This window comes from Rhinatrema bivittatum, chromosome 7 (assembly GCF_901001135.1).
Source record: "Rhinatrema bivittatum chromosome 7, aRhiBiv1.1, whole genome shotgun sequence".
NCBI classification, from domain to species: domain Eukaryota; kingdom Metazoa; phylum Chordata; class Amphibia; order Gymnophiona; family Rhinatrematidae; genus Rhinatrema; species Rhinatrema bivittatum.
In genome coordinates this window covers 305,411,600-305,437,195 of record NC_042621.1, presented here as the reverse complement: position 1 = coordinate 305,437,195, position 25,596 = coordinate 305,411,600, and the positions used below count along the sequence as shown (strand labels likewise).

The following is a 25,596-nucleotide window of genomic DNA, read 5'->3' as shown; positions in this document are numbered from 1 at the left end:
TACAAGTCCTTTCAAATGTCTTACTGTTCATGTGCAACTTCTACAAGCTTTGAGAGGGACTCGTACACAAAAGACTAACATTTCAAGAGTTAACACTCAAAACATGTAATGCACACTTTAAATTATTCTAAACTTCAGGGGGAAAAGACCAAAATGCTAGATCAAGTTGAGCATCTAAGGAAAGTGGGCAATGCAGGACATGAGAGGTGCTTATCTAGAACAGGAGCTCTCCCAGGACAACAGGATGTAATCTGCTTTGAAGTGGTGGAGTATAAAAAAAATCCCATAACTAGAGGACATTATCCAATGGAGCCCAGCCCAGCCCATTAATTAAAAAAAAAAAGTGCCTCTAGCTTTTACTGTCCACGCAATGGAGGTGGTGGGTTTCATGAGGACAGACATCCTGCTGTGAGAGGAAACCTGTTACAGGCAGGCAACTCTGCTCTCTCAGAGGACAAGCAGGATCTCAGTCTTCACAGGTGGGGAAGCTAGAGAGAGAGAGACTGCCTCAAACAGAGAAGGAGAAACCAAAAAAGTGCCAATGGGCACAACAAGAGCTGTTTCTAGTGACAAGCTCTCTTGGACCCCAAGAGGGATGCACGCAGGACAGAATAGTCAAAGCGATGGTCACACTGGGAGTCCCCGTCTAAGCAACACTGCAAGGTCAATATGCAGAGAGAACAATGTCGTAGTTTTGAAGATCTTCTTGGAGATCTATTGTAGGGGGGCTATAGCCACTGCCATGGCTCCAACACTGAGACGTGACCCTACCAGATCCAGGTCCATCTGGACGTAACAAAGTTATGCAATCTGCTAGCCAACTGGATGAAGTGCACTTTGCATTGGCAATCCCCAGTATGTTGGTGTCAAAAGAAAAAAGCTAGGGGGACTGAGTTTCAGTCCACGCCAGGTTGGTGATCAAGAGTCTTTTGCAGTCCAAACTGTGCAAGGTTTGTTCATCTTTGTGGACATAAGACCTGGGAAAGAAATGTTGGAAGGACAATTTTGTTTGTTTGATTTCAGCACTTCACAGCAGATTACATTCAGGTACTGTAGGTATTTCACTATCAGAGGGCTCAATTGATTAGTTAAGATGGAACTGTGACATCACCTTAGGCAGAAATTTAGAATAAACATCCTATCATGAAAAAAAAAACCCAAATAAACTTGGTATAAAAGGAAGGTGGCTAAGTCATTACAGCTTTGAGCTAGCGACTCTACATACCTTCCAGGTCAGGTACTTCAGATCACAGGAGATTTCATCAGGTGGGTCAGTACCACACTGAGGTCTCAAGACACAGGGGAGGGAACAGCCTGACAGGAGGCTTCTAATAAAGCAAGCTCCACCTCAGACAACCAAAAGCTGTACAGAGATGGGGCCACTTTCTCCATGGTGGCAACAGGCATCAATTGCATGGAGATGAACTCTTACAGAGCTGGTCTTAAAGGCAGACTTTAAGAGATGGAGAAGGTAAATTAAGTGGGTTTTGTATCTAGCAGAACAGATTTAAGAATTTTGCTCACACCTTAAGGCAACCTCATCATTTCAGTCCATAGGATTTCCTCAAGAAATCCTTTTGAAGCCAAAAGATCACAGAACACATCCTCCAAAAGAAAGGTGTTGAAAGGTTATCTTCTCATCATCCAGATTAGGAGAGTCAGGGAGACTACTTTAGGGTGGTGCTACATCCCTCGATCCTGAGTAATAAGAATTTGGGGAAGTCCCAGTCTGATCAGATCCTCAACTGACATTTCCCTCAGGAGTGGAAACCAAGCCAGCCTTAGCCAAAAGAGGTCTATAAGAATCATGGGTCCTCCAGTCTTCTTAGTTTCAAAAGAGCCTTCACGTTAAGTGGAATCTGAGGATATGCATAGAGCAGGTCCTTGATCCAATCAAGGGCAAAAGCATCTGAGGCTAGTTAGTCTTGCCTCTCTTTCCTGGAATAGAAGAGCAGGCATATGCCCCACTAGTAAAATGTCTTGCTCCTCCTCTCCAATCCAGACCTCACATCTGGACTTCCAGAACCTGGTTCATTTGCCTCACCTCCCAGATACATGGATCTGAAAACCATCCTTTGAGAAATGGCCCAGTTTCACATCTGTACAGTTTCTCAATTCAGTAGATAAGATCCCATGCCTCCCTGCTAGTTGATGTAATATCACTACTTGACTGTAACTGATCTCTGAAAGCCTTCAGAGCAGACTGAACCACCTCTCATTCTAAGAAATTTACCAAAGCCCCTGAATGCAAAGTCCGTCTACCTAGGCTCCTTATCTCAGGAGAGACATCTGTAGCGAGGACAATTTGAACTGGTGGGATTTTGAATAGAATACCTCTGGTCAGATTGGATCCACCACCAGGACAAGGAGTCCCTGAGTGGTTGTGAAGCAGATGCCGTCTCAAAGATCTTGCATGGCTTGAATCCACTGTGACTGAGGATCCACTAGGTTCTTCTCATGTAGAGATGCAGCAAGGGAGTAACATGCACTGTTAATGTAATAAGGCCCAACATACTTATGTCCCATGCTGATAGCAGACTCCCTTGAATCCTCTGAGGAAGAAAGTGTCTAGCAGTACTCAGATAAATTCAAACTGAGATGATGGGATAGTTGATAACAAACCCTAACTCCAAACAACTGGATGGTTCTGCAAACTGAATATGGCACTTGCCCAAGATGTGCTCTTCACAGCCAATCGCCCAGTTAGGGAAGTTTGTGTATGCCCAGACTGCAAAGATGCACCATGAAGAAAGGCAAAAGGCAGCACATGATAATGGAGGCAACAATCCTATACTACAAGATGGAGATTTCCAGATCACAGAAAGTCTCAGTGTAGGTGTAGCATCTTTCAGATCAAGAGCATAAGTTACCTTTTTGCAAAAAAGGAAATTGAGGTATTCAGGGAAGCCATGTTGAACTTTCCCTTTTTCAGAAATTTGGTCAAGGCCCTAGAGCAGAGCTTTCCAAACTTTTCATGTTGGTGACACTTTAGACAATTTCAGGACTCAGTAATTCAGTCTACCAGCAAAGCAGAGGTTAAAGGCTAAACGCACAAAATGTATTTCGACAATTTATGTATATTTCCTTAAATATATACATAATAAAATGTTTCACGACACAACCTATCTTGTGAAAACCTTTCATTTATATTAAAAATATATAATATTCCAAGATTAATGTTATTGTTATAATTTATGAGTAACAATAATAAAACAAAGTTATTGTGTTATTCAATTTACCTCTTTAATGAGATATATGAGCTTGATGGGATGAACACAGCTTTTGAATATTTGGTGTTAATAAGAAAGTCCAAAGGGTCTTCTGCGTAATTTTAAAAAGCTGGCCAGTTTCACACTATATAATTATTTGATAGCCTCATTCAACTAATTCTATATGGCTATGAGAGTGAAGTCTGGAATATATAGGAAGGGACAGAATGTCAATATAAATCCTGCACTTCCAGTTCTGTAACTCTGTGCATCCACTGAAATTCCCCCAAACAATGGAGCTTGGATGTTTCCCTTACAGCTCATCATACTAAAAGATATTTTCAAATTCTGGTGTTACCTCACAGTAACAGCAACACAAACACCTTCCACTGCCAGACACATTGTGAACTAACACAAAACCTCGCAAAAAAGACACTCAAAATCTATACTGCAATCCCATTGTAACACAACAGTAATAACACCAAGGACTCAAACAACAATAACCCTACCTGTGAAAAAGCATGGGTAAATATTACACTGGGTCCTAGAATACCAATACACCACCTACTGAGGAAACAAAACAAACCCGATTGCTATAGATCCCTATGCTAGTAGAATCTCTCATCATGGTCACACACACAGAGCAGAGACAGACCCTCACCATACTAATAAAAGAATATTTTAAAACTACTGATAAATAGAATTTCTATTAATGAAAATCATATACATTTTTTACAATTTCCCAAACACCAATAAAATATTTCAAAACAGCACATATATCAAATAACACCCAATAATTAAAACTAATAAGGATTTTAAGAAGCCCCTGCTGTCCATACGTGGGAGCTCTTGATTTCCAGTCACCCTGATATTGTCCAGGATTAGGAGTTTATCCTCTCTCTCTCACACAGACTCACATGTCCATTCTCTCTCACACATACACTGTCACATACATACACATTCATGCTCTTATACCCACCATAACCTCTCGCTCTCACAGACAATGACACTCTCTCCCCCCCTCCACACCCCCCCCCCCCCACACAAACTCTTACTCCCCTGGATTTTCTCATACACACTCATGCTCTCACTCTCTCTGGCTCCCTCACATTCACACAACACACACCCAGGCAAGCTCCAAATCATTCTCACACACTGAAACTGACCCCCAAGGTAGGCTCTCATTCATTTTCACACCATTCCCTCACCATCCCCCAGGCATGCACACATTCATTCTCACACACACACGCATACATCACACACAGGCAGGCACCTATTCTCACACATACAAACCCCAGGAAGATACCCATTCATTCTCAAACACAGACACACCCTCAGGCAGGCACCCATGCATTCACACACATTATACCCCCAGGCAGACTCCCATTCATACACATGTACACACTAAAGGCAGACCCCCTCACTTTCTATTGCCAGCAACCGATGTACGTATGCACTGTCTTTCTGACACCTCATTACTGCTGTATGCCTGAATAATAGTTTTAGACAAAGAAAGCAGAGGACTCTGGCTTCGTGCTGGAATGCAGCGAGCCAACACACCAGACCCATTAGCTGATTGGTCTAATACATTCTCAAATCAGATGTACTGCACTTATCTAAAAACAACACTCTGAATATGCTCTGATTGGTCAGTATGAAGGGTATATATTGTTATGCACACCTCTGTAAAAATTGGGTAGCTGGGTGTTTTTACAATTGTATAGACCTGTTACTCCCCGGAACAAATTATCTCCTCGTGCTTTGTTCCGGTCCCTGTCCCCTTTGTCTGTCTTTCTCTAATTAAAGCTTCTGATTACATACTGCTGCAGTGGTTTCTTTAGAATAAAGACCTCGGAGCCTCTCTCATTCTTCTGCTGCCACTGTCACTGCTGCCGCGTGGCTATTGGGGAGGCGCTGATTGCTGCTACTGGCACTGAAGTCCATTCTGCTGCCTCCTCTGTGCAGGCCCCGTGGGCTTCCACTTCCTCCATGCTGATCTCGTACATTGTGAGATCCGCCATAGAGAAAGTGCTATTCTTGCACATTCCCAAAGATTACAGGTGCCAATCACTAAAAAGTAATTTTTTTTTTTTTTACTTTGCTGTCTGATCTTAGTTTTCTAATGGGTTGATCACAGGCTTTTTTGTTCCACCTTCCCTTTCTTATTTTTTTGCCAATTCCTTTCATATTGTCTTTTTTTCTATTTCTTTTCTCTCCATCAGTCTTCTTCCCTCAAACAGAGTCAGGTTCTCTTTCTCACATGGTTTCTCACACACACACACACACGCTCTCTCTCATACAATCATTCATACACACAGGCTCTCACTGTCACATGCTCTCTCTCTCCCACACACAGAGGCTCTCACATGCTGTCTCTGCAAACATTCAGGTCCTCACTCCCACACACAGTCTCTCAACTCATCTCATACACACACTCTACGGGCCCTCAGCCTCTCTTACTTCTGGGCCTCCTCTTCACGGGTCGCTGCAGGATGGGCTCTGCAGCGGTCCTGATCTTCTCAGGCCAATCCGCGGTGGGGGGCCCTGCTACCGGGCCTCCTCCTCTTCCCAGCCCGCTGCAACAACGCTGCTCCTCTTCTGCATGTGGCTGATGCTCCTCCTCCTTCCTGCCTGCGCAGCTCCGGCAACTTTTTTCTTCCGGGGCCGCGTGGGCAGGAAGGAGGAGCACCTGCACGTTTAGACGTGACCTTTTTCTTCGGGCCATGGTGACGTGAGCTCCACCACGGCCCTGCCGATCTTCCTGCTGGGTGTCTCCGGCACAGCACAGCGATGCTTAACTACTCAGCCGCCAGTGGGATGAGGTCCACCGGCAGCCGCATTGGCTCCCCCTGACCTCTCCTCGGTATACCGCTTGCTCTGCCCCGTCACGTGCACTGGGCTTGCGCGACACTGGCACACTGCAGGTAACACACTAAAGTGTCGCGACACACACTTTGGAAAGCTCTGCCCTAGAGGTCTACAATGAGAGGAAATACCCCATTTTCTTTGGGATCAGATGCATTGGATGAAGTACTCTCTGGTCTTTGAAAGCTCATCCTTCAATACTTCGTCTATAAAAGATGCCACCTGCTTCTCATTTTTGCTACATCAGATGAACAGCTCTCCATCTGAGGATTTTCATGCTTTACAAAAATATAAAAAGTGTACAGTGCAATCTAGAATGTACTGCACAATACAGATTAATAGAACTGGAGAACTTTGGTTATTCTGAGTGCAACATTTGCAAAAATTTTCCTATTCTAGATTCCTTCCAGTATGGCTTTTAAATCCTTGGATATAGCAAGGTTATTAATCTCTACTATAGATGTCATCTGCCATGGTTGTCCTTATATTGACATTTCTGAAGCATTGAACACTGTCAGTCACGAGATTCTCATCCATTGGGATCTGTTTGCCTCTGCTACATCCACCTGGGGGGGGGGTTTGGCTATTGAAACTGGGATTCCAAAGGGTTCGGCCCTCTCTGCCACCCGATTTAATATCTACTCTGCCATGTATTAGCGCCTCTTAATGTATACCATCAGCTACACTCACTGACTATATTCAGTTTTTTCCCTTCAGTACAATTTTGGGTTTCACTATGTCTGTCTACTATTAAGGCTTGGCTTTCTTATAAACAATTACTTTTGAATATTACCCAAGACAGAAGTCACAGCATTTGGCAGGTGTCCTCGCATTGATAAGCTTCTGAAGTGGGCGAGGAGTCTGAAATTCTCTCATTATAAGAGACTTTTGTGGGGGGCAGCTGCAAGTAAATGCGGTTACAAAGGCTAATGTTCTTTAAAAATTTGCAGTGTTGAGTAACTTGAAACCTTTCCTTCAGCACGCTTTGGCAGGCATTGATAGGTATGGATTATTCTAACTCCCTTTATTTGGAGTTCTCAGTCTACACTGCGGATATTCACCAGTTCTTATCCTTACAGGCACAAGTAGAAAGAAAATTACTGCACTGGCTTCCTGTAAGTGCCAGGATCTAGTATAAAGGAACCATGGAAGCCACCTCTATAGTAGATTCTGGTATTTACAGGAAGAAATATGTTCCAGATAATGTAGGTTATCATCTGCACTGCACCCTCAGATCATCTTAATCACTGGTGTTAATGAATTCCTGTTAAGTCTGCCCAATTAGATGAGCCCTTTGCTATAGCAGGACCTACCCTGTGGAGCAGTAACATTTAACATCAGCCATTAAATCTTAAGCAGCAGAGGACATTATTCTTCTACCAAGCTTAAAACCTTGTGAGCACTCACAGGCTGATTTTTTTATTTTTTTTTTTATTTGTTTTTCTATATAGACATTCGATTTGGCAAATCACATTGGTTTACATATAACATGTCTAAAGGCAAGCCTTGTTAGGACATGGTACAGTGTAACAGGTTAACTTATTAACTAGGTACTTATAACTTGCTTAACTAAATAACTGTAACAGAATATATTAAATAATTCTTTTAACAGAAATATGTTCTGATTTAACTTATGCACAGTGGCCGGGAGGAGGGTTGGCAGGGGCAATGGCAGACGATTGTGTATCTGGAGGGAATGCTTTCTGGAAGAGCCAGGTTTTGAGGTTTTTTTTTGGAAGGAGGGCATGGAGGGGTCGGATCTGAGAGAGGGGGGAAGGTTGTTCCAGAGGAGAGGGCCTGCTATGGATGCGGCGCATTCTCTTGTGGTGACTCGATGCACTTCCTTAATGGAGGGAGTGGCGGAGAAGGCCTTTGTTGGTTGAGCAGAGATTTCTGGTGGCGTTGTAAGGGGTCAGTGGTTTCTGTAGCCAACCGGCTTTGTCATTATGGATTACTTTGTGTATGAGCATGAGAGTTTTGTATTGGGATCTGAAAGGTATGGGCAGCCAATGGAGTTGTTTGAGTGTGGGCGTGATGTGATACGTTTTTTTGTTTGAGACCGTGCAGCTGCGTTTTGGAGGAGCTGGAGGGGCTTGAGGGTGGCTACGGGGAGGCCTGTTAGGAGGGCGTTGCAATAATCTATCTTGGCGAAAAGGAGGGATTGTACAACTATACAGTAATCTAGGGGGTGAAGAAGGGGTTGGAGTTTGAGGACTTGAAGTTTGTAGAATCCTTCTTTTCAGCGTCTTGATATGAAATTTGAAGTTTAGTTCCTTGTCCAGGGTGACTCCGAGGTCTCTAACTGTTGTGAGCATGTTGTATTTGGCTAGTGTTGTGGGGTCAGAATTGGATGTTGATGTTTTTCTGGAGAGGTGAAGAATTTCCGTCTTGTTCTGGTTGAGCGTTAGTGCCATTTGGGTGAGGATGGACGTTAATTTTGTCAGGTAGGATTCCCAATGGTTTAGAGTATTGTTGATGTTGTCTCTAATGGGGAGCATGATCTGTAAGTCATCGGCATATAGGAAGTAGGTGAGCCCTGTTTTGTCTAAGTAGTTGCATAGTGGCAGCATATAGACTTTGAAGAGGCTAGGGGATAGCGATGAGCCTTGTGGGACTCCCTGTGAGGGGGGATTTTTTCTGATGTTGTGCCTTCGTGGGTTACCTCAAAGGATCTATTGGTGAGGAATGATTGAAACCATTGGAGAATGGTGCCACTAATGCCTACTTCTCTTAGCCAGTAAAGCGAGATCTTATGATTGACAGTGTCAAATGCGGTGGAGATGTCTAGTAGAATTAGGAGGAAGGATGTGCCATTGTCGAATCCTCGTAGTATTGTGTCTGTGAGGGTGAGTAGTAGGGATTTGGTGCTGTGAGATTTTTTGAAGCCATGTTGAGCAGGAGCCAATATATTTCTGTTTTCCAGAAATTCTTGCTGAAGTCTTGTTTGATGGATTGTTAATGGGTAGCGTCAGTTACATACTGGAATAGGGCTCTCAGGTTGTATTGGTAGTTGTGGATTCTTTGGGTGTAGAAATTCCTTTTGGCTTTGTTGATGTCTGTTGTGTATATGTATAGGAGTGTTCTGTATCGGTCCCGTAACTGGCTTGTGGGGTTATTTCTCCAAGCTTTTGCTGCTTGGCTTAACCGGCGTTTTATGTTTTTTAAATCCTGGTTATACCAGGGTGCTTTGTGTTTTGCTGTGGTTCCCAATTTCTTTTTCGATGGTTGGGCATATCTTTTTCGCAGTCTCCGTGTTGATTGTGGTCCATGAGTTGACTGCATTTATGGCATTCGATGTATCCAGTTGCTTTAGGGCATCCGGTAAGGTTTTTTTTCTAGAGTCTCACTGTAACAGGGTTTGGTGAACACTATGCGCTTTTTGTCTATGTAAATGTGGACGTGTGTGGTCCACTTGGAGATTGGTTTTTATTAACATGTGGTCTGACCAGGGGACGGTGGTGGTGGTAGGGGGAACTGGGTGTTACTTTGTTGTTAATGAATATCAGGTCCAGGATGTGGCCTGATTCTTGTGTGGGGGAGTTTATTATTTGTTTGAAGCCCATGGCAGTTAGTGAGTTGAGGAGGAGCTCACATGATGGGGAGAGTGGAGATTTGTCGAGATAGAGGTTGAAGTCTCCTAGGCGATAGGTAGTGGGGAGTTGATGGGAAGGGTGCTGAATTTAAGTTTTTTGGCTGCCAGGAACAATTTTGCTGATGTAAAAGCCTTTTCTGTATTCTTTTTGCCTTTTTTATTCTGATTGTTTTGTAAACCGGCTTGAACTGTTTAGGCAGTATATACATTTTTAAACACAAAAAAAAATCTCATGAAAGTTTCTATACAAAATGTATAGGAGAACAGCTGTTGGCATCCATCTAAATTTCAGTATCCCAGCTTGAGAACAGCTAAGCTACAAATGTCAGCAACAAGGAAAGCGATCCAGTATTTGCTGTGCGTGACCATGCAGGGGTGAAAGCTGAAGATCAGATTAGGCCAGAGATCAGATTAGGAGTCCTCAAGAAACACTGTAAAGCAGTGGGGCAGACAGACATCGCGTTTAAGACTTTCTGTAGCTAAAGTCAAACCCCTCCATTGGAGTCGTCACTACTCAGACAGCAAGCACCTAATTTACATAAAAATATTCCAGTGACTGCTAGAAAGATGAGAACACACATTCCAGCTCCAGCCTGCACAAGACACTGATCCTCCACAGACCTTTGCTATTGCTGCTGTTTCACTGGCTTGTGATGTAATTGTGAATCATGTTCTCTGTATCTATCATTAGACTATGACAACTAAAAGGAACTGAAGCGAGGCGCCACTTAAAATAAACAGATTTTCACCTTCTATTCTAAGTTTAAGTTTTGCTCCCTTCAAAACTAAAGGAAACACACGACGTCTGGAAATCCCTATTAACAGATGTATGTCGGAATAAGACAGGCATAAAAACTGCAAAAAGAATTCAGGTATAATACACAAAGCCTCTACCCAGAACAATGATGGTGAACTCCAGTCCAAGTGCCACAGGCAGGCCAGGTTTTCAGGAAATCTACAATGAATGAGCCGGATTTTAAAAGCCCTATGGATTTACATGCGCCGGGCCTATTTTCAAAAGGCCCAGCGACACGCGTAAAGCCCCAGGACGAGTATAAGTCCTGGGGGGGTGGGGCAGGGGCGTGGCCAGAGGCCTCCGCACGGCCGCTGTGCCAGGGATCGCGTGCCAGCAGTTGGCCGGCATCTTGAATAGTTACGTCTGGAAAGCTGCTTGGGGCAGATTTGGACCAGGGATGGAGTCCATCCTATGGATATAATTTGGCAGCTTTGTTATATTACCCAGCTGGCATGAACTGTCTTAAAATCTGTAGATTACATTCCTTGCTTGCAAATTCTATTAAAATGCAGAGACATGCTAGCAAGTATTTGGCGATGTCAGACATGAGGTTCTGTCCTGTTACTCCTTTGTTTGCAAACACTCATCTGCCCCTTGTTGCCTTCTCTCCCCATATGGAAGTCTGGTATCAGGTTGGTTTCAGTTTCTTAAGCCAAATCTAGAAGGGCACCTCATTCTTTTTTTTGGGGGGGGGGGGGGGGGGGGGACTAGACAGCTTTCTGAGGTGAAAATACTGTATGCTTGCAACCAAATTTGGGCTGACTAGCAGGGAGGCCGTATCTCATGGCTCTTTGCAAGAGAAACTCCCTTGAAAGGCTCTTGACACAATCGCAATTGATTGCAAGGGCATCACCGGTATTGATTGCCTTTTAGCATTTAGGTCGGACGGGTTAGACACTAGATTACCATTAATAAATTGGTGGAATCAAGATCTCCAGCTAAGCTTAGATGAAGATGATTGTTACTGTAAGTGGAGGGGGGCGATTATCAAGATTTCTATTTGTAGTAACAATAAGGAGTTTTTCCCTAAATTTAGAGCCTCTAGTCTTTTGTGTTGGATGAGCTGTGGAATTATAGGAACCTATATCCATATGTGATGGGACTGTGCAGAGACTGAGGAAGGTTAATAGGGTGCTTAAATGATTATTAATGGGCTCTCTTGATTTATCTCCATCACTGTTCGTTGGGTCTAGGGGGATATTCAGCCGAGAAGGGTAACCGAATTCCTAGATGGTAAATGTCTACATGCTGCCTTCTTCTGGAAAACCCCTCGACAGAGGTCTCAATGGTTTCATATGCTTGCTGAAATAGCCTTTAGAGATAGATAGGACTTGACCTTAAGCATGTAAGTAAGCTTATTTGTATCCCTCGAAGCAGGGTCTTTACTGGACCCTGGAGGAGCTATCACTCTTGAATCACCTCCTTTAGTATTTTTCTTTCCTACCTTTGCGTTACTTTGCCTATACTGGGAACTTCTCTTTGTATTTTTACCTCCTGTAATGATTTGATTTGTGTGTTTTTAAAAGTTTTTAAAAATTCTTTTTTAAAAAGAGAGGTGTGTCCAATTTACTTGCTGTTAAAATGCCAGAGATTAAATCTATCGGATTCTACCTTTAACTATGTAATTCCCCGAAAGATACTGGAAGCACTGGCATGGAAAATATCAGGGACTCGTTATTCAGTCTCTGGACAGCTGGATAAGTAGGAATTATCTGGCTATCTAGCGGCCGCTGAATATCTGGTTATACTCAGCCGCCACTAGATAGCTGGATAAGTTACTTATCTGGCTAGCCAGCTAACTTGAGGACAGGCAGTAGGGCGTGCTACTTAGCCAGCTAAGTTAAGTCAGACCTGCTCAATAGCAGTTGTCTGTCTAAGCAGTGCTTTTAATGAGGATATTCAGACAGTCATGCAGCTGAATATGCCATCTAAGTTAGCCAGCTATAGCTACCAGCTAGCTTAGATACACCGCTTGCCTTTCAATATTGACCCCCAGGAGGCTTCTCAGTACAGATAAATACAAACTAACTACCAAAATCTAAAAAGCCATGTATGCAAGAATGTTAGACTCTGCCTGTTCAGTTTACCAGTACCTAGTAAAGTTAGAAGCAGGCCCAAGATATTAAACATCCATGCTACCTCCTGGAGATATTGTCACTAGGCATGCTCACTGAATTCCTCATTCCCTTACTTTAGCAACACATATACAATTCTCATGCCAATGAAGTTATTGGAATCTGAAATCTTTTCCTCATTTGATATTGTAAAATGGAGTTTAGGGGTTTTTCTTGCATGGCTCTAGTTCATAATGCCCTTTGCTCTGTGAGGACACATTTCTCTAATGCTCTAGTACCAAACTGCCAGCAGGGGCGTCTTCTCGTTCTTCTCAATCACAAAATGCTCCCCACTCTGGATTCCAGAAAAACAGTGTAAGTTCTTGAAACACCAGTAAAGATGCTTTGCTTTTGTCTCATCAAGATGACAAGTTTGTTTTGGGTTTTTTTCACCAGAACCTTCATAACACAAATGAAAAGGATTTAACTGCAGGGAGAGACAGAGGGACCAGACCCATTGATGATATTTGGCAGATGTTGCAACAGGACTGGACAGAATGCTGGTATTCCCAGCCTGCTTTGGCAGCTGTGCATTTCGAGGTGGCTTCCCTCTGGAGATCTCCTCCTCTATATGTAGATAACGTAGGTCACCGCCTGAGGAAGAGATTTGTTTGAAGGTTTGACATGCTGCCTCACTTCTTTGGACGGTGGGGAAAGGATTCTGCCGCCCCAATACCGTTGCTTGTTTCGAGGCCGATTCCACAACAACAGATCGAGGAGGTAATTGGACTCGTCCCAATCCCTGTGACTTTGTAATTCTATATTGGAGGTTAAATTTTCTTGCCATAGAGGACAGGAGATGGGGGCTTACCCCACCCTCTCCACATTATTTGCAGCTGCTGCGGGGTATTGTGAACTGGGATAGCTGCCGATTCTGCTGGAGCGTCCAAACTCTGAAGGAAACCAAAGACCGTTATCTTTGCACACATTCTCGCCAAGAGTTTTCCCCAATTTATCTAAATATTTGGGGGTTGGGGGGGGGGGGGGAAGTCTTCCAGAAGACATGAAGGCTCTGGAGGCTCCAGTAGCAAGTCAGAGGGTATTGCTGTCCATCCCTCTAATCCAGGACCCCAATGATGAAGAGGGGGGCCCTATCGCCTCAGAGGAGAACAGCCTGGGTGGACAACCCCTGAATAGCTGGTCTCCGTTGTAAGTGAATGAGATAAAGAACCTCAGCTTGGGTTCTGTTGTGGGGATAATGGACTCCCTTCTGTGGGAGTGCACTAGCAGAACTGGAGAGGAGAAAACAGCCAGGTCAAGTGGCCAACTTGGTCCACCACCCACACCAGGTCAAAGGACATCTTCAGAAACTAGGATAGGTTCTTGCCCTTGGATGAGAAGCCTGTTTGATGTAAGAGATGCCAGAGAACATACTGGATCTGGCATCTCTGGTACAAAACTTAGATTGTAAGCCTCTGGGGATAGGGAAATACCTATAATACCTCAATGTAAACCAATGTGATATCTCAGATCGAATGTCGGTATATAAAAATTATAAATAAATCAATCTAAGCAGAAACCTTCTGCTAGTAGTCTTGTTAGTGTTAAGGGCTCTAGTGATTGAAGGAGGTAAGGTATTACGTCTCCCTCTGCTCCTAATCTTGGGCAACCTGCATCAGTAATGCAACATGATGTTCATGGTATTGTATGGTTCGATGATGCTTATGCTCCATGCATGGAAGAGTTCTGCAGACTTGAAAATAAAAGACCGATGCATTTTTTGATGCTGGCTGCTCAGCTATCTCCACGGAGTGACACCAATTCGATGCAGGTTGGTCAGCACTACTAGATCCAGAGGTTTCAGCCTGTCTTTCCGAAGGGGAGCTTTTCAGGAGCTCCTGCTCAAATCTTTTCCTGGCAACGCAGATTATGCTGCACTGTGGGAGGAGGACAGGCTGTCACTCCTAAGAGACTTACACAATTCTTCCATTTTATAGGCCTTAGCACATTTGAGTGCATGGGGATATCTGACCGCAACTACAGCAGTGTAGCTTGTTGTGGTTTGGTCCCAGGCATAGTTCATGACCATCTGTAATGACCATTACCTTGCTGCAAATGCAGTTCTTAAATCCACTTACGGTTGGCTTCTTTTTGCCAGGGATCTTAAGGCGACCATCAATCTATTTATTTATTTATTTATTTATTTTAGTAGCACTGAAAAGTGCTGTTGACAGTGCTGCTGAGATAGCGAGACAACTGATAAGAGAACAGAAAAATAAAAAGAATTTGGAGAAATTAAGTACATGACCGTTGTGTGCTCGGACAAAATTTAAAAAGACTGAGGAGGCTCTGAAGGCACTGCCTGTGTAGGTCTTCTCACACATGCTCAGTAACGCTAAACAGTTCTAGCTAGAAGAGATGAGTATTTGTCATGCATCACTGATCATCTACTACATCAGAACTCACCACTGGCGAGTACCCCCTCATGCAAGATAATTATATTATACGTACCAGTCCTATTCTTTAAGAAGAAATTTTCTACATTAACCCTTAAAATAAGAACATAAATATCATGCTGGCTCAGATGAAGGTCCAGCCTGTCTACAATAGTGACCAGTCTGGGTCACAAGTACTGAGCAGATTCACTGAAGCAGGCATTTCTTGTTCCTCACTCCCTGGGAAAATAGCTTAGTTTACCTGGCTAATGATGTTTTATGGCCTTTTCTTCCAGGAACTTGTACACTGAGTTATGGAGGAGGGGGCAAGATGGCGGCCAGTTAAGACATGGGGTTTGTGTGCTCCCACTCTGTTGAAAGTTTCCAGGAACAATGCCTCACATTAGAAGGGCAGACTGAGGGGCGAGTTACCAGCTACCCCCTTGGATAGCTCGCTCCCACATCATCATTTGCAGCCAAGAAAGGTTCTGCCTGCATTCTACAACAGGACGTCTCCCTGCTGGGAGACCAGGAGAAATGTCACTTTTGCTGTGTTTCTGGATTTACAGATTTGCTGCCCATACCTGCAAGTTTTCTACTTCTGTGCTTCGCAGATGTCAGTTAATGGAAGAAGAGCCATGCACAGGGTGCTGCAGTTAGCGTATAATCCCCACCCACCCGGCCTTGCCATCTGACTCAGTAGGAAGGCATTCTACCAGCTGTTGGACTAGTGAGGTCATGGTTAGGGGAATTACTGAATCATGAAGGCTAGCAGTAACATTTCTTTTAAACACATTATGTACAGTGTAGACTGAGGAGAGGCAATGCTGACTCCCACCCTCTTAACATGTTCTGATTTGTGCTGTTACATTCAGTGATTACTATTAAAGATACTTACAGCACCATACAGATACAGAAATAGAGAATCACTGCTCTACAGAGCTTACAATACGGCTGACACACAGACAAGACTAGTACCGTAATTTCTAAATATTAAGTATTACAATAAAACAAGTTTAAGGAGATCAGAAGTCAGAGCTTTGGTATTTAAAAAATAATCTTAAAAGAGGTGGAGCTACAGGCAGGCACATGGTCGCAAGACAAAATGGAGTCTGCAATTAGCAATGTGGGAGGAGAGCAGATAGGTGTAGCTAAAACTGGCCTTTTGTGCAGGACAGCCACCAAAAATGATGCTGAAATCCAAGTACATCACAAGCGCTCACCTTCTAGAAAAGCGCGACTCTGTTCATTTTCAGAACTGAGACCTGGGCGATTACTGGTTTTGCAATTCTTTTAACTACATGATCAACCATCTCCAGCTGTTGAATGCTGGGGACTCTCAGTGTGTGTGAGAGTTTCTGATGTTGGACAGGGTGGGCTTTAGAAGAGTTTTATGTAGTGCAATTCGGCCCCAGTAGTTTCTGCAAGTTCTTCTCCCTCCGATCTGTATTCCAGCTGGGGAGATCAAGCAGAAGTCCAAAAAGCAGAGATCTTAGAACCTCCCTTGACTACCACTTAATGCTAATGCCATCTTGTGCCAGCAGCTGTGTTACAATCCCGAATGTGACAGGGTCCTTATCAAGGAATCCTCGTCCTGCATTGCTACCCATCAGAACAACTTATGTCCTATTTAGTTTTGCCATAAAACAAAACAATGTCAGAGCTGAAGGCAAGACTTGCGCAGAGAAAGCCAAGGCAGGGGAAGGAGGGACATTGCCAGGCTGATGCTGCACTAAATACCATATACAATAAGAGACTTATGGTTAAGGTAAAAATGTTCTGACGCCTGCCATGCACTGAGCCACATGCTGTATATAGACCCTGAAAAACTATTCCAGAGTTTTCTAGAGGTTTTTACATGCATGTATGCACGAGTCCCCTTACACTACAGCAGCGCCACGCTTTAGCAGCGTTGTAATTTAGCTAAAAGTATCATTTGTAAGAGTGGAGTGTAAAGGGGGAAACAGGTAGGTGTGGCACTGTCAGAACAGCACAGGGATGCAATTATCTTTAATGACAGAAAAATCCAGTGAGCCACACCTTTAGGACTACCTAGCTAAGGATTATCTTCAGATAGTAAAGGGGTGCGGCTCCTGCAGGAACGCGGGGAGGGGGCCTATCAGGCAAGGACAATGCCTAGCAGCCAGATTCAGGGCCCAGCTCCCGAGCTAAGGACCGTTACTGCAAGTGACTGGACTAAATTAAGATGGGATGGAGAGAAGAGGGGAAACAAGGTGGTTACAAGCAAGCTTACGGTGCCAGATCCTCGCCCTGGATTCACCTGACCCAGGTACCCAAGAGGATAAAACTGAGCCCCTTGGGGAGCTTTCTGGTTTCATGATTACTCTAGCCAGCGGTTTGGTTTGAGCAAGGATTTTTATCTGATTGGCTTATAGGTAGGAAAAGAAAGGCAAAACAGAGTTTTTCCATAGCAACAGAGATCACTACTTCAGGACTTGGAGGGGCCCTGAGTGCTGCATGTCTACTTGGCCCCTGTCACAACCATCTCCAGCTGTTGAATGCAGGGGACTCTCAGTGTGTGTGAGAGTTTCTGGTGTTGGACAGGGTGGGGTTTAGAAGAGTTTTATGTAGTGCAATTCGTCCCCAGTAGTTTCTGCAAGTTCCTCTCCCTCTGGTCTGTATTCCAGCTGGGGAGATACAAGTTCCTCTCCCCCTCTCATTCTAGACAGGAAGCACGACTATTTAGAAAGGATACATCCTTAGACTTAGGTCACTCTACAGTGAGTCAATGCAATCCAAGAGGGCTGTGCAGATTTTCTGCTGATGCCTCAGCTCAGATCGAGGCACATATTCCCCCGAGGCTCTCTGAATAAAAGAGGTGTCTCCATCTTAGAACTTCATTTCTTGAAAATTTTGTTAGATATGAAAGCTTGCAATTTCTAAATTTTCCTAGGACTAAAATTATTTCACCTTCAGTGCTAGCTAAGTTTTCCAGAAGACCCCACTTCTGCCTGAAAATATACCACCCATATGTAAAGCATCTGATATTCCTTTGCAGAAGTCTTCCAATGGCCAGGAAAGTGGTGCTGAATTAGGTTCTTTGGATAATTGATACATCCGAGTTTCTAGAAACTTCTCAAGAAACAGTTTCGACTAGAGGAGCTTTGGCAGCAACCTTTGCGCTGGACGTGGATACGGACTTGAGTCATGAAGCTTTTCGAGACTAGCTCTCTCTCCGTTTTAGCCAGCAAGCTTGAGCGCTTTTCCCCGACCTGTAAGCATACACAACTGAAAAAGAAATCTTTCCTTCCAAATGCAAGTCCAGGTTTTGTTTTCCCTTAAGTTTCTATTTCATGATGCACTTAAAGAGACTTCTAGATGACAGGGTTTAAGAATCCGGGCGAGTGCTGAAACTCAGATATAACACTGTGTACGTGCTCATTCCTGGGTCAGCCCGTGATTGTATTCCAGTGGTGGACGTTTTTCATTGTGCACAAGTTCATATTTCTTGTACTACACTTTTGTGGTTGTCGTACTTATGAAATTTCATAAATAAAAAATGAGGGGAAGAGACAAGATAGATCATGCTAAAACATGAAAACTCATTTCTGCCAACCACAGATAACAGAAGAAGACGCGATCACCCTATAGAAACAAACTGGCTATAGGCATGGGCAGCTCCACACCACAGCTTTTCAATAGATATAACTAAGATATGTTTTAGGGTCAGACCTGCCAGCGCCCAACAATGCAACGCGATACCCATCAGGTATGGTATTCTTTGCCAGAGAAGCCCAAAGAAGCAAAGTCAGACACATTGCCTATAAGATTTAGTTTGCTCCAGATTGGAGATGGCTTTCAATTCAGAGTTTGAAATGCAGCCTCTCAGACAGAGGTACTGTGGAATGAAGAACGTTGGAAAGATGACCAAGGTAGAAATCTGACGCCATCTTAGGACAGGCCCAGAGCACAACTTTTACTCTATTCAGATAGTAAACTAAGTCCCGGAGCTAACCGAGCACACAAGGGTTAATGGGCTTGAAAGGGACACTGACGACACGGCTTCAAGTGAAGCAAACCCTGAATAAATGATGGAAAATCTAGTTCCCTTGTACAAAGTGCTGAGAAGCTCCTAAAGCAGCAAGGTTGAACCTGACTGCGAAGGTTTTCAAACCAGATTCAGATATTAAAATATTAAAGCAATTTTTGTGCAGCAAAAAGGTTTTTTTGAATACTTGGAGAAAGTCCATAAACTGCTATTAAGCAGACAGACTTGGGAAAAGCCACTGCTTATCCCCGTTTTGGATCCTGCCAGGTACCTGTGACCCAGACTGGCCACTGTTGGAGACAGGCTACTGGGCTGTATAGACTCTTGGTCTGAACCTTATGGCATTTCTTACATAGGCCCCAAAGGCAAGTCACACAAAAGTGAAACAAAAATAGTGAAAGAGGTTTCTTTAAAAAAAAAAAAAAAAAAAAAAATTGAAATAGATGGATTTTAAAAGTTCATTTTATCTGCTTGTCATTGGATAATTGGAATATAAAAATAATGCCGTCAGCTGTGGTATAGGTTTTCAGTACTCGCTGCAGGGGTCCTGGTGGTGACTGCAGTCACCTTTAAAGTCAGCTTGCTCTGCAGTGCATTAGGATGTTTTGCTCTAACACTAGACACCCTTTAGATAGAGGATCATATTTAAGTTAACTGTTAGGAAGTTTCATCTAAATTTGGGAAGATTTCAGAGATTTACTCTTGACAGCTGGCATTAAAGTGCTTGCCTCTGAATCTTTCAGCCCATCTGCTTCTGTACGGTTTTAGTGGGTTAAAAGAATATTACAAACATTTTGCTCCATTTCATTGCAAGGCACAATAAAAAGGTCCACATGCTTCCCTGAAATGTTTTCCCTATAAGCAGAGAATGGGCCAAGCCTTCATGACTCAGGCCAGAGTGTTAAATGCCTACACATGCTTTGTTCATTGGTGCTCTGCAGATAAGGGCATTACACACCAGCTGGAGAACGGCAACAACCGTCACCTCTATTAATAAAATATCTATAATGAAAGGGCAGTTTTGAAACTCTTAGCTACTCGATGCTTCTTTCAGGGTAGTGATATGAAGAGTCTAGCAAGACAGAAAATACCATGCACAGAAGGACTATAATATGCAGTAAAAGACACTCATAATCTTGCAAAAACGATACAGCCAGAGAACCCTTTCCCCCTGTACTGCTGAGCTGCGAGAACAGCAGCCAAAGCCTCCAGGGGGTGCAGACAGCAGAGGGTCCCCCCCCCCCCCGAAGGAAGCCTGGAAGAGCTCCAGATGGAACCCAAACAGCACAACACCAGCAAGTGAAAGCAGCCGGCCAGGGGCACAGCAACAATCCTACCAGGGTCCGCCACCAGACAAAGGAAAGAAGAAGAAAACCAAGGCCCAAAGAGAGTGCGTCCCTGCCTTATACTGAGGGCCTGACAGCAGACTCCAGCTCTCCACTCCCCTCTCCCATCCTTATAACTGAGGGCCTGAGAGCAGATTGATTTAATGCCAAGAAGTGCAGAGTCCTGCATCTGGGGTGCAGTAATCCAAAAGAGCTGCATGTGATGGGGGGTGAAGGGTTGTTGTGCAGGGAGCAAGAGAGGGGACCTTGGGGTGATAGTGTCTGGGGATCTGAAGATGGTGAAGCAATGTGACAAGGCGATAGCTAAAGCCAGAAAAATGCTGGACTGCAGAGAGAGGAGGTGATGATGCCCTTGTACAGGTCCTTGGTGAGGCGAGCTCAGATCTAGAGACCGTATCTCAAAGAATACAGACAGGATTCTGTCTGTATTCCAAACGTGCTGCGGTATATAAAAATACGTAAATAGGATGGAGGTGGTCCCGAGAAGGGCGACCAAAATGGTGTGGGGTTAGTATCGAAAGACTTAGGAGGAGAGGTTGAAGGACCTAAATATGTATTCCCTGGAGGACAAGAGGTGCAGGGTGGATCTGATACAGGCCTTTGGATATTTGAAAGGTTTTAATGGATGAATGAGCTTCAAACCTTTTCCATCAGAAAGGAAACTCTAGGGGGCGAGAACTCAGAACCAACATCAGAAAATATATTTCTTCATGGAGAGGGTTGTGGATGCTCGTCAAAAAATTCAAAGAAAAATGGAACACTGTGGATTCTTGAAGGCATGAACTCTTTATCCCCATGAAGAGAGTGCATGGGGGTAACTTGCTGGTGTAACCAATAAGCCTTCATACTGTTGATGCAACTGGAACATTGCTCTCTGCTTCAACGGCAGGGGGGAAAGGGGAATTGGATTCAGACAACCAAATGAGGGACCCAACTTTTACAATCTGGGGAACTGATAAGCATGGGGGTAACCTGCATGGAGTAGCAATTACTACCCTTAAGAGAAGGCATGGGATTATTACCCTTAATCAATAAGTGTTGATGCAACTACAACATCACTTTCTGCTTTGACAGCAGTGATGGTGAGGAGGTGGGTGGAAGAGAAATTGGATTCAGATGACATCCAACATAAAAAAAAGTCATGGCTTAACAGTCTGGGGCACTGCTACCCAGACAGAAGGGGAAAAGCACAGGACTGCTTCTACAGCGAAGTCCATAAGCAAAGCACATCAATATATAATAATAATATTTTATGGTTATTATAGTTAATGATGTTAGCATATTACCCTTGAAATCCAATGTTTCTGTAAAGCCTGTTGCTGTTAAATGTTTTACTGTTTAAACTTATATGTAAAGCCTGTTGCTAAATTATTGTTTAACTGTAAACCGAGGTGTTGTATAACTATACGTACGGCGGTATAAAAGAATCTATAAATAAATAAAATAAATAAATAAGAAGCACTGTCTGAATTTTCAAGAAGGCTCATCAGCCAGTAAAAATGTTGCTAGCAGTAAATTTTGTATGGGTTATCATAAGGCCTGGGGATAACTGCACGGAGCAGCAGATACTACCATGAGAAGCTTGCTGGGCAGACTGGATGGCCCATTTGGTCCTTTTTCTGCCATCATTACTATGTTAAACTCCTCCCTCTTGCTCATATCCAGGGCCTGACAGCAGACTCCAGCAACCAACAAGGCCATTGACTTTTAGGGTCTGGGAAAACAAATAAGCATGGGGGTAACCTGCTGGAATGGGGCTGTTACTCCCCTTAACCAATAAGCCTGAAACTCTTGATGCAACGCCAACATTGCTCTCTGCTTCAACGGCAAGAGGTGACGGGGAACTGGACTCAGCCAGCAACCAACAAGGGCCCGGTCTTGGACAGTTTGGGAAACTAAGTATGAGGATGGCTTGTATGGCAGGGCTGGTGGTACCGCAAGTTTGCTGGGCATTTGGTCCTTTTCTGCCGTCATTTCTCGGTTTGCACCCCTCCTCCTCCTCATACCGAGGGCCTGATAGCAGACTCCAGCGCCTCCCCCCTCCTCTTCCTACCTTGGGCGGCTGCTGGCGGGGGTCACTCCACGTAGTGGTGCGGTTGTTGTGGTCCACGAAGAAGGGCCAGCCGGTGTGAGGGTCCAGCTTCACCTCCCAGCCCGGGGGAAGCGGATCGCCGGCCAGGGCGCTAGGGGCGGGAGCACTTTTCATGGCGCTACGGAGCTGAGACATGGCGGCGGCCGCCTCCAGGCAGCAGCTTAAGAAGTGGCCACGAGCTGACGCGCCCCGGCGGGGGAAGAATCTGGAATGAACGCCTGGAAAGTTCTGGGAAAAGGGAGAGCCGCGCGCGGGGAGCGGGCACAGCCCCGCCCCTCCTCCTACTCCTCCCTGACAGGGGCACTGCGCCTTCCGCCCCTACAGAGAAAGCTCCGCCCCCTCCTCCCCGACAGGGGCACCGCTCCTTCCACCCCTACAGAGACAAAACTCCAGCCTCTCCTATAGGCACCGCTCCTTCCACCCCTACAGAGAAAACTCCGCCCCCTCCTCCCCGACAGGGGCACCGCTCCTGCCGCCCCTACAGAGACAAAACTCCGCCCCCTTCTCCCTGACAGGAGCACCGCTCCTTCCACCCCTACAGAGACGAAACTCTGCCTCCTGCTCCCTAACAGGGACACCGCTCCTTCCGCCATGCAGAGACAAAACTCCGCCCCCTCCTCCCTGACAAGGGCACCGCTCCTACCGCCCCTACAGAGAAAACTCCGCCCCCTCCTCCTCCCCGACAGGGGCACCGCTCCTTCCGCCCCTCCTCCCTGACAGGAGCACCGCTCCTTCCGCCCCTACAGAGACAAAACTCCGCCCCCTTCTCCCTGACAGGAGCACCGCTCCTTCCGCCATGCAGAGACAAAACTCCGCCCCCTCCTCCCCGACAGGGGCACCGCTCCTTCCGCCCCTAGAGACAAAACTCCGCCCCCTCCTCCCCGACAGGGGCACCGCTCCTTCCGCCATGCAGAGACAAAACTCCGCCCCCTCCTCCCCGACAGCGGCACCGCTCCTTCCGCCCCTAGAGACAAAATTCCGCCCCCTCCTCCCTGACAGGGGCACCGCTCCTTCCGCCATGCAGACAAAACTCCGCCCCCTCCTCCCCGACAGGGGCACCACTCCTTCCGCCCCTAGAGACAAACTCCGCCCCTCCTCCCTGACAGGTACACCGCTCTTTCCGCCTCAGAGACAAAACTTCGCCCCTCCTCCCTGACAGGTGCACCGCTCCTTCCGCCCCTAGAGACAAACTCCGCCCCTCCTCCCTGACAGGGACACCGCTCCTTCCGCCTCAGGGACAAAACTTCGCCCCTCCTCCCTGACAGGTGCACCGCTCCTTCCGCCCCTAGAGACAAAACTCCGCCCCCTTCTCCCTGACAGAAACACCGCTCCTTCCGACCTTACAGACAAAACTCCGCCCCCTCCTCCCTGCAGGCACACCGCCCCTTCTGCCCCTACAGAGACAAAACTCCGCCCCCTCCTCCCTGACAGGGGCACCGCTCCTTCCGCCCCTAGAGACAAAACTCCGCCCCCTTCTCCCTGCAGGCACACCGCCCCTTCTGCCCCTACAGAGACAAAACTCCGCCCCCTCCTCCCTGACAGGAGCACCGCTCCTTCCGCCCCTAGAGACAAACTCCGCCCCTCCTCCCTGACAGGGGCACCGCTCCTTCCGCCCCAACAGAGACAAAACTCCGCCCCTCCTCCCTGACAGGTGCACCGCTCCTTCCGCCCCTAGAGACAAAACTCCGCCCCCTTCTCCCTGACAGAAACACCGCTCTTTCCGACCTTACAGACAAAACTCCGCCCCCTCCTCCCTGACAGGAGCACCCCTCCTTCCGCCCCTACAGAGACAAAACTCCTCCCCGAAAGGGGCACCGCTATTTCCGCCATGCAGAGACAAAACTCCGCCCCCTCCTCCCCGACAAGGGCACCGCTCCTTCCGGCCCTACAGAGACAAAACTCCGCCTCCTCCTCCCTGACAGGTGCACCACTCCTTCCGCCCCTACAGAGACAAAACTCCGCCCCTCCTCCCTGACAGGGACACCGCTCCTTCCGCCCTTAGAGACAAAACTCCGCCCCTTCCTCCCTGACAGGGGCACCGCTCCTTCCGCCCCTACAGAGACAAAACTCCGCTCCCTCCTCCCTGACAGGGACATTGCTCCTTTCGCCCCCACAGACACAAAAACCCGCCCCCTCCACACTGACCCCTCTCCCTCCTTCCGCCCCTAGAGAGAAATAATCCCGCCCCATCCTCCACACTGATATCCCTCATCCGCCCTCTGCTCCCCGACAGGGGCACATCTCCCCCCTCCCCCACAATGACGCAGCTCCGCCCCCTCCTGCCGAACGGGGCACCGCGCCTTCCGTCCCTGACGGAACTCCGCCCCCACTCTGGCCCAGCTCCATATCGAGGGAAAACGCCCCTCCCTCAACCACCACAAAACTCTGCCCCCCTCCCCGACAGAGCTCCGCACCTAGAGGCAAAGTCCCAACAGATTTCCATCCCTGATGCAAAACTGTCTAGGAAGGAAAAGCTTCCGCCAAGCCACACAACTCCCTGAAACAAAATTGCGCCCCAACCCCCAGCAGAACCCCCACCTCCGATCGTCAGAACTCTGCCCTTGGAGAGAGAAAACTCAGGCCTGCAGCCAGCGATGGAGTACTGCCCACTGCTCCCCCTCCCCAGAGAGAGACAGAGGAAGTAGTGTGCCTGCAAACAGGCCGGCACAGAAAAACCCGCCGGAGAGCCGGCCAGCGCCCACTCTCCTGGGCGCGATTCAGTAGAAAAAATATGTAAATTAGGGTCCGCGGTAAAAGGAGGCGCTAGGGACCCACTCTCCTTTTTGACAGGAGCGGCGGCTGTCAGCGGGTTTGACAGCCGACGCCTTCCAAGCTGCAGGCAGATTTTACTTTTTTTAACTTTTGGGGCCTCAAACTCAATATCGCTATGATATTAAGTCGGAGGGTGCCAGCCGAAATTAAAATGTGCACCTTGGCTGAACAGTTTAGTTCTGGATCGTGCGGGAATGACTAATAGGCCCATCAACATGCATTTCCATGTTGCGGGCGCTATTAGTTTCAGGATGGTTGCCCGCATGTTTTCGACATGCTATTTTTACCCCTTATACAGTAAGGGGTAATAGCGTGTCGAAAAAGTGCGGCCAAATGTGGGCTAACAGTGCACTCTGCTGGAGCGCACTTTACTGTATCGGCCCGTAAGTTAGTTCATTTCAGTGCCAGAGCCACGTGTTGGCCATC

General features: G+C 46.2%; 1 protein-coding gene across 1 annotated transcript in view; it reads right to left on the bottom strand.

Annotated features, from left to right (window-relative positions):
* Window positions 1–22,744, bottom strand: part of BAG3 (BCL2 associated athanogene 3) — a 39,734-nt gene extending 16,990 nt beyond the window's left edge. The window contains exon 1 of the mRNA XM_029610523.1: window positions 22,360–22,744. Coding sequence (XP_029466383.1) covers window positions 22,360–22,533 — 174 coding nt within the window. The 5' untranslated portion in view covers window positions 22,534–22,744. The remainder of the gene's footprint in view (window positions 1–22,359) is intronic.
* Between the last annotated feature and the right edge of the window lie 2,852 nt (window positions 22,745–25,596).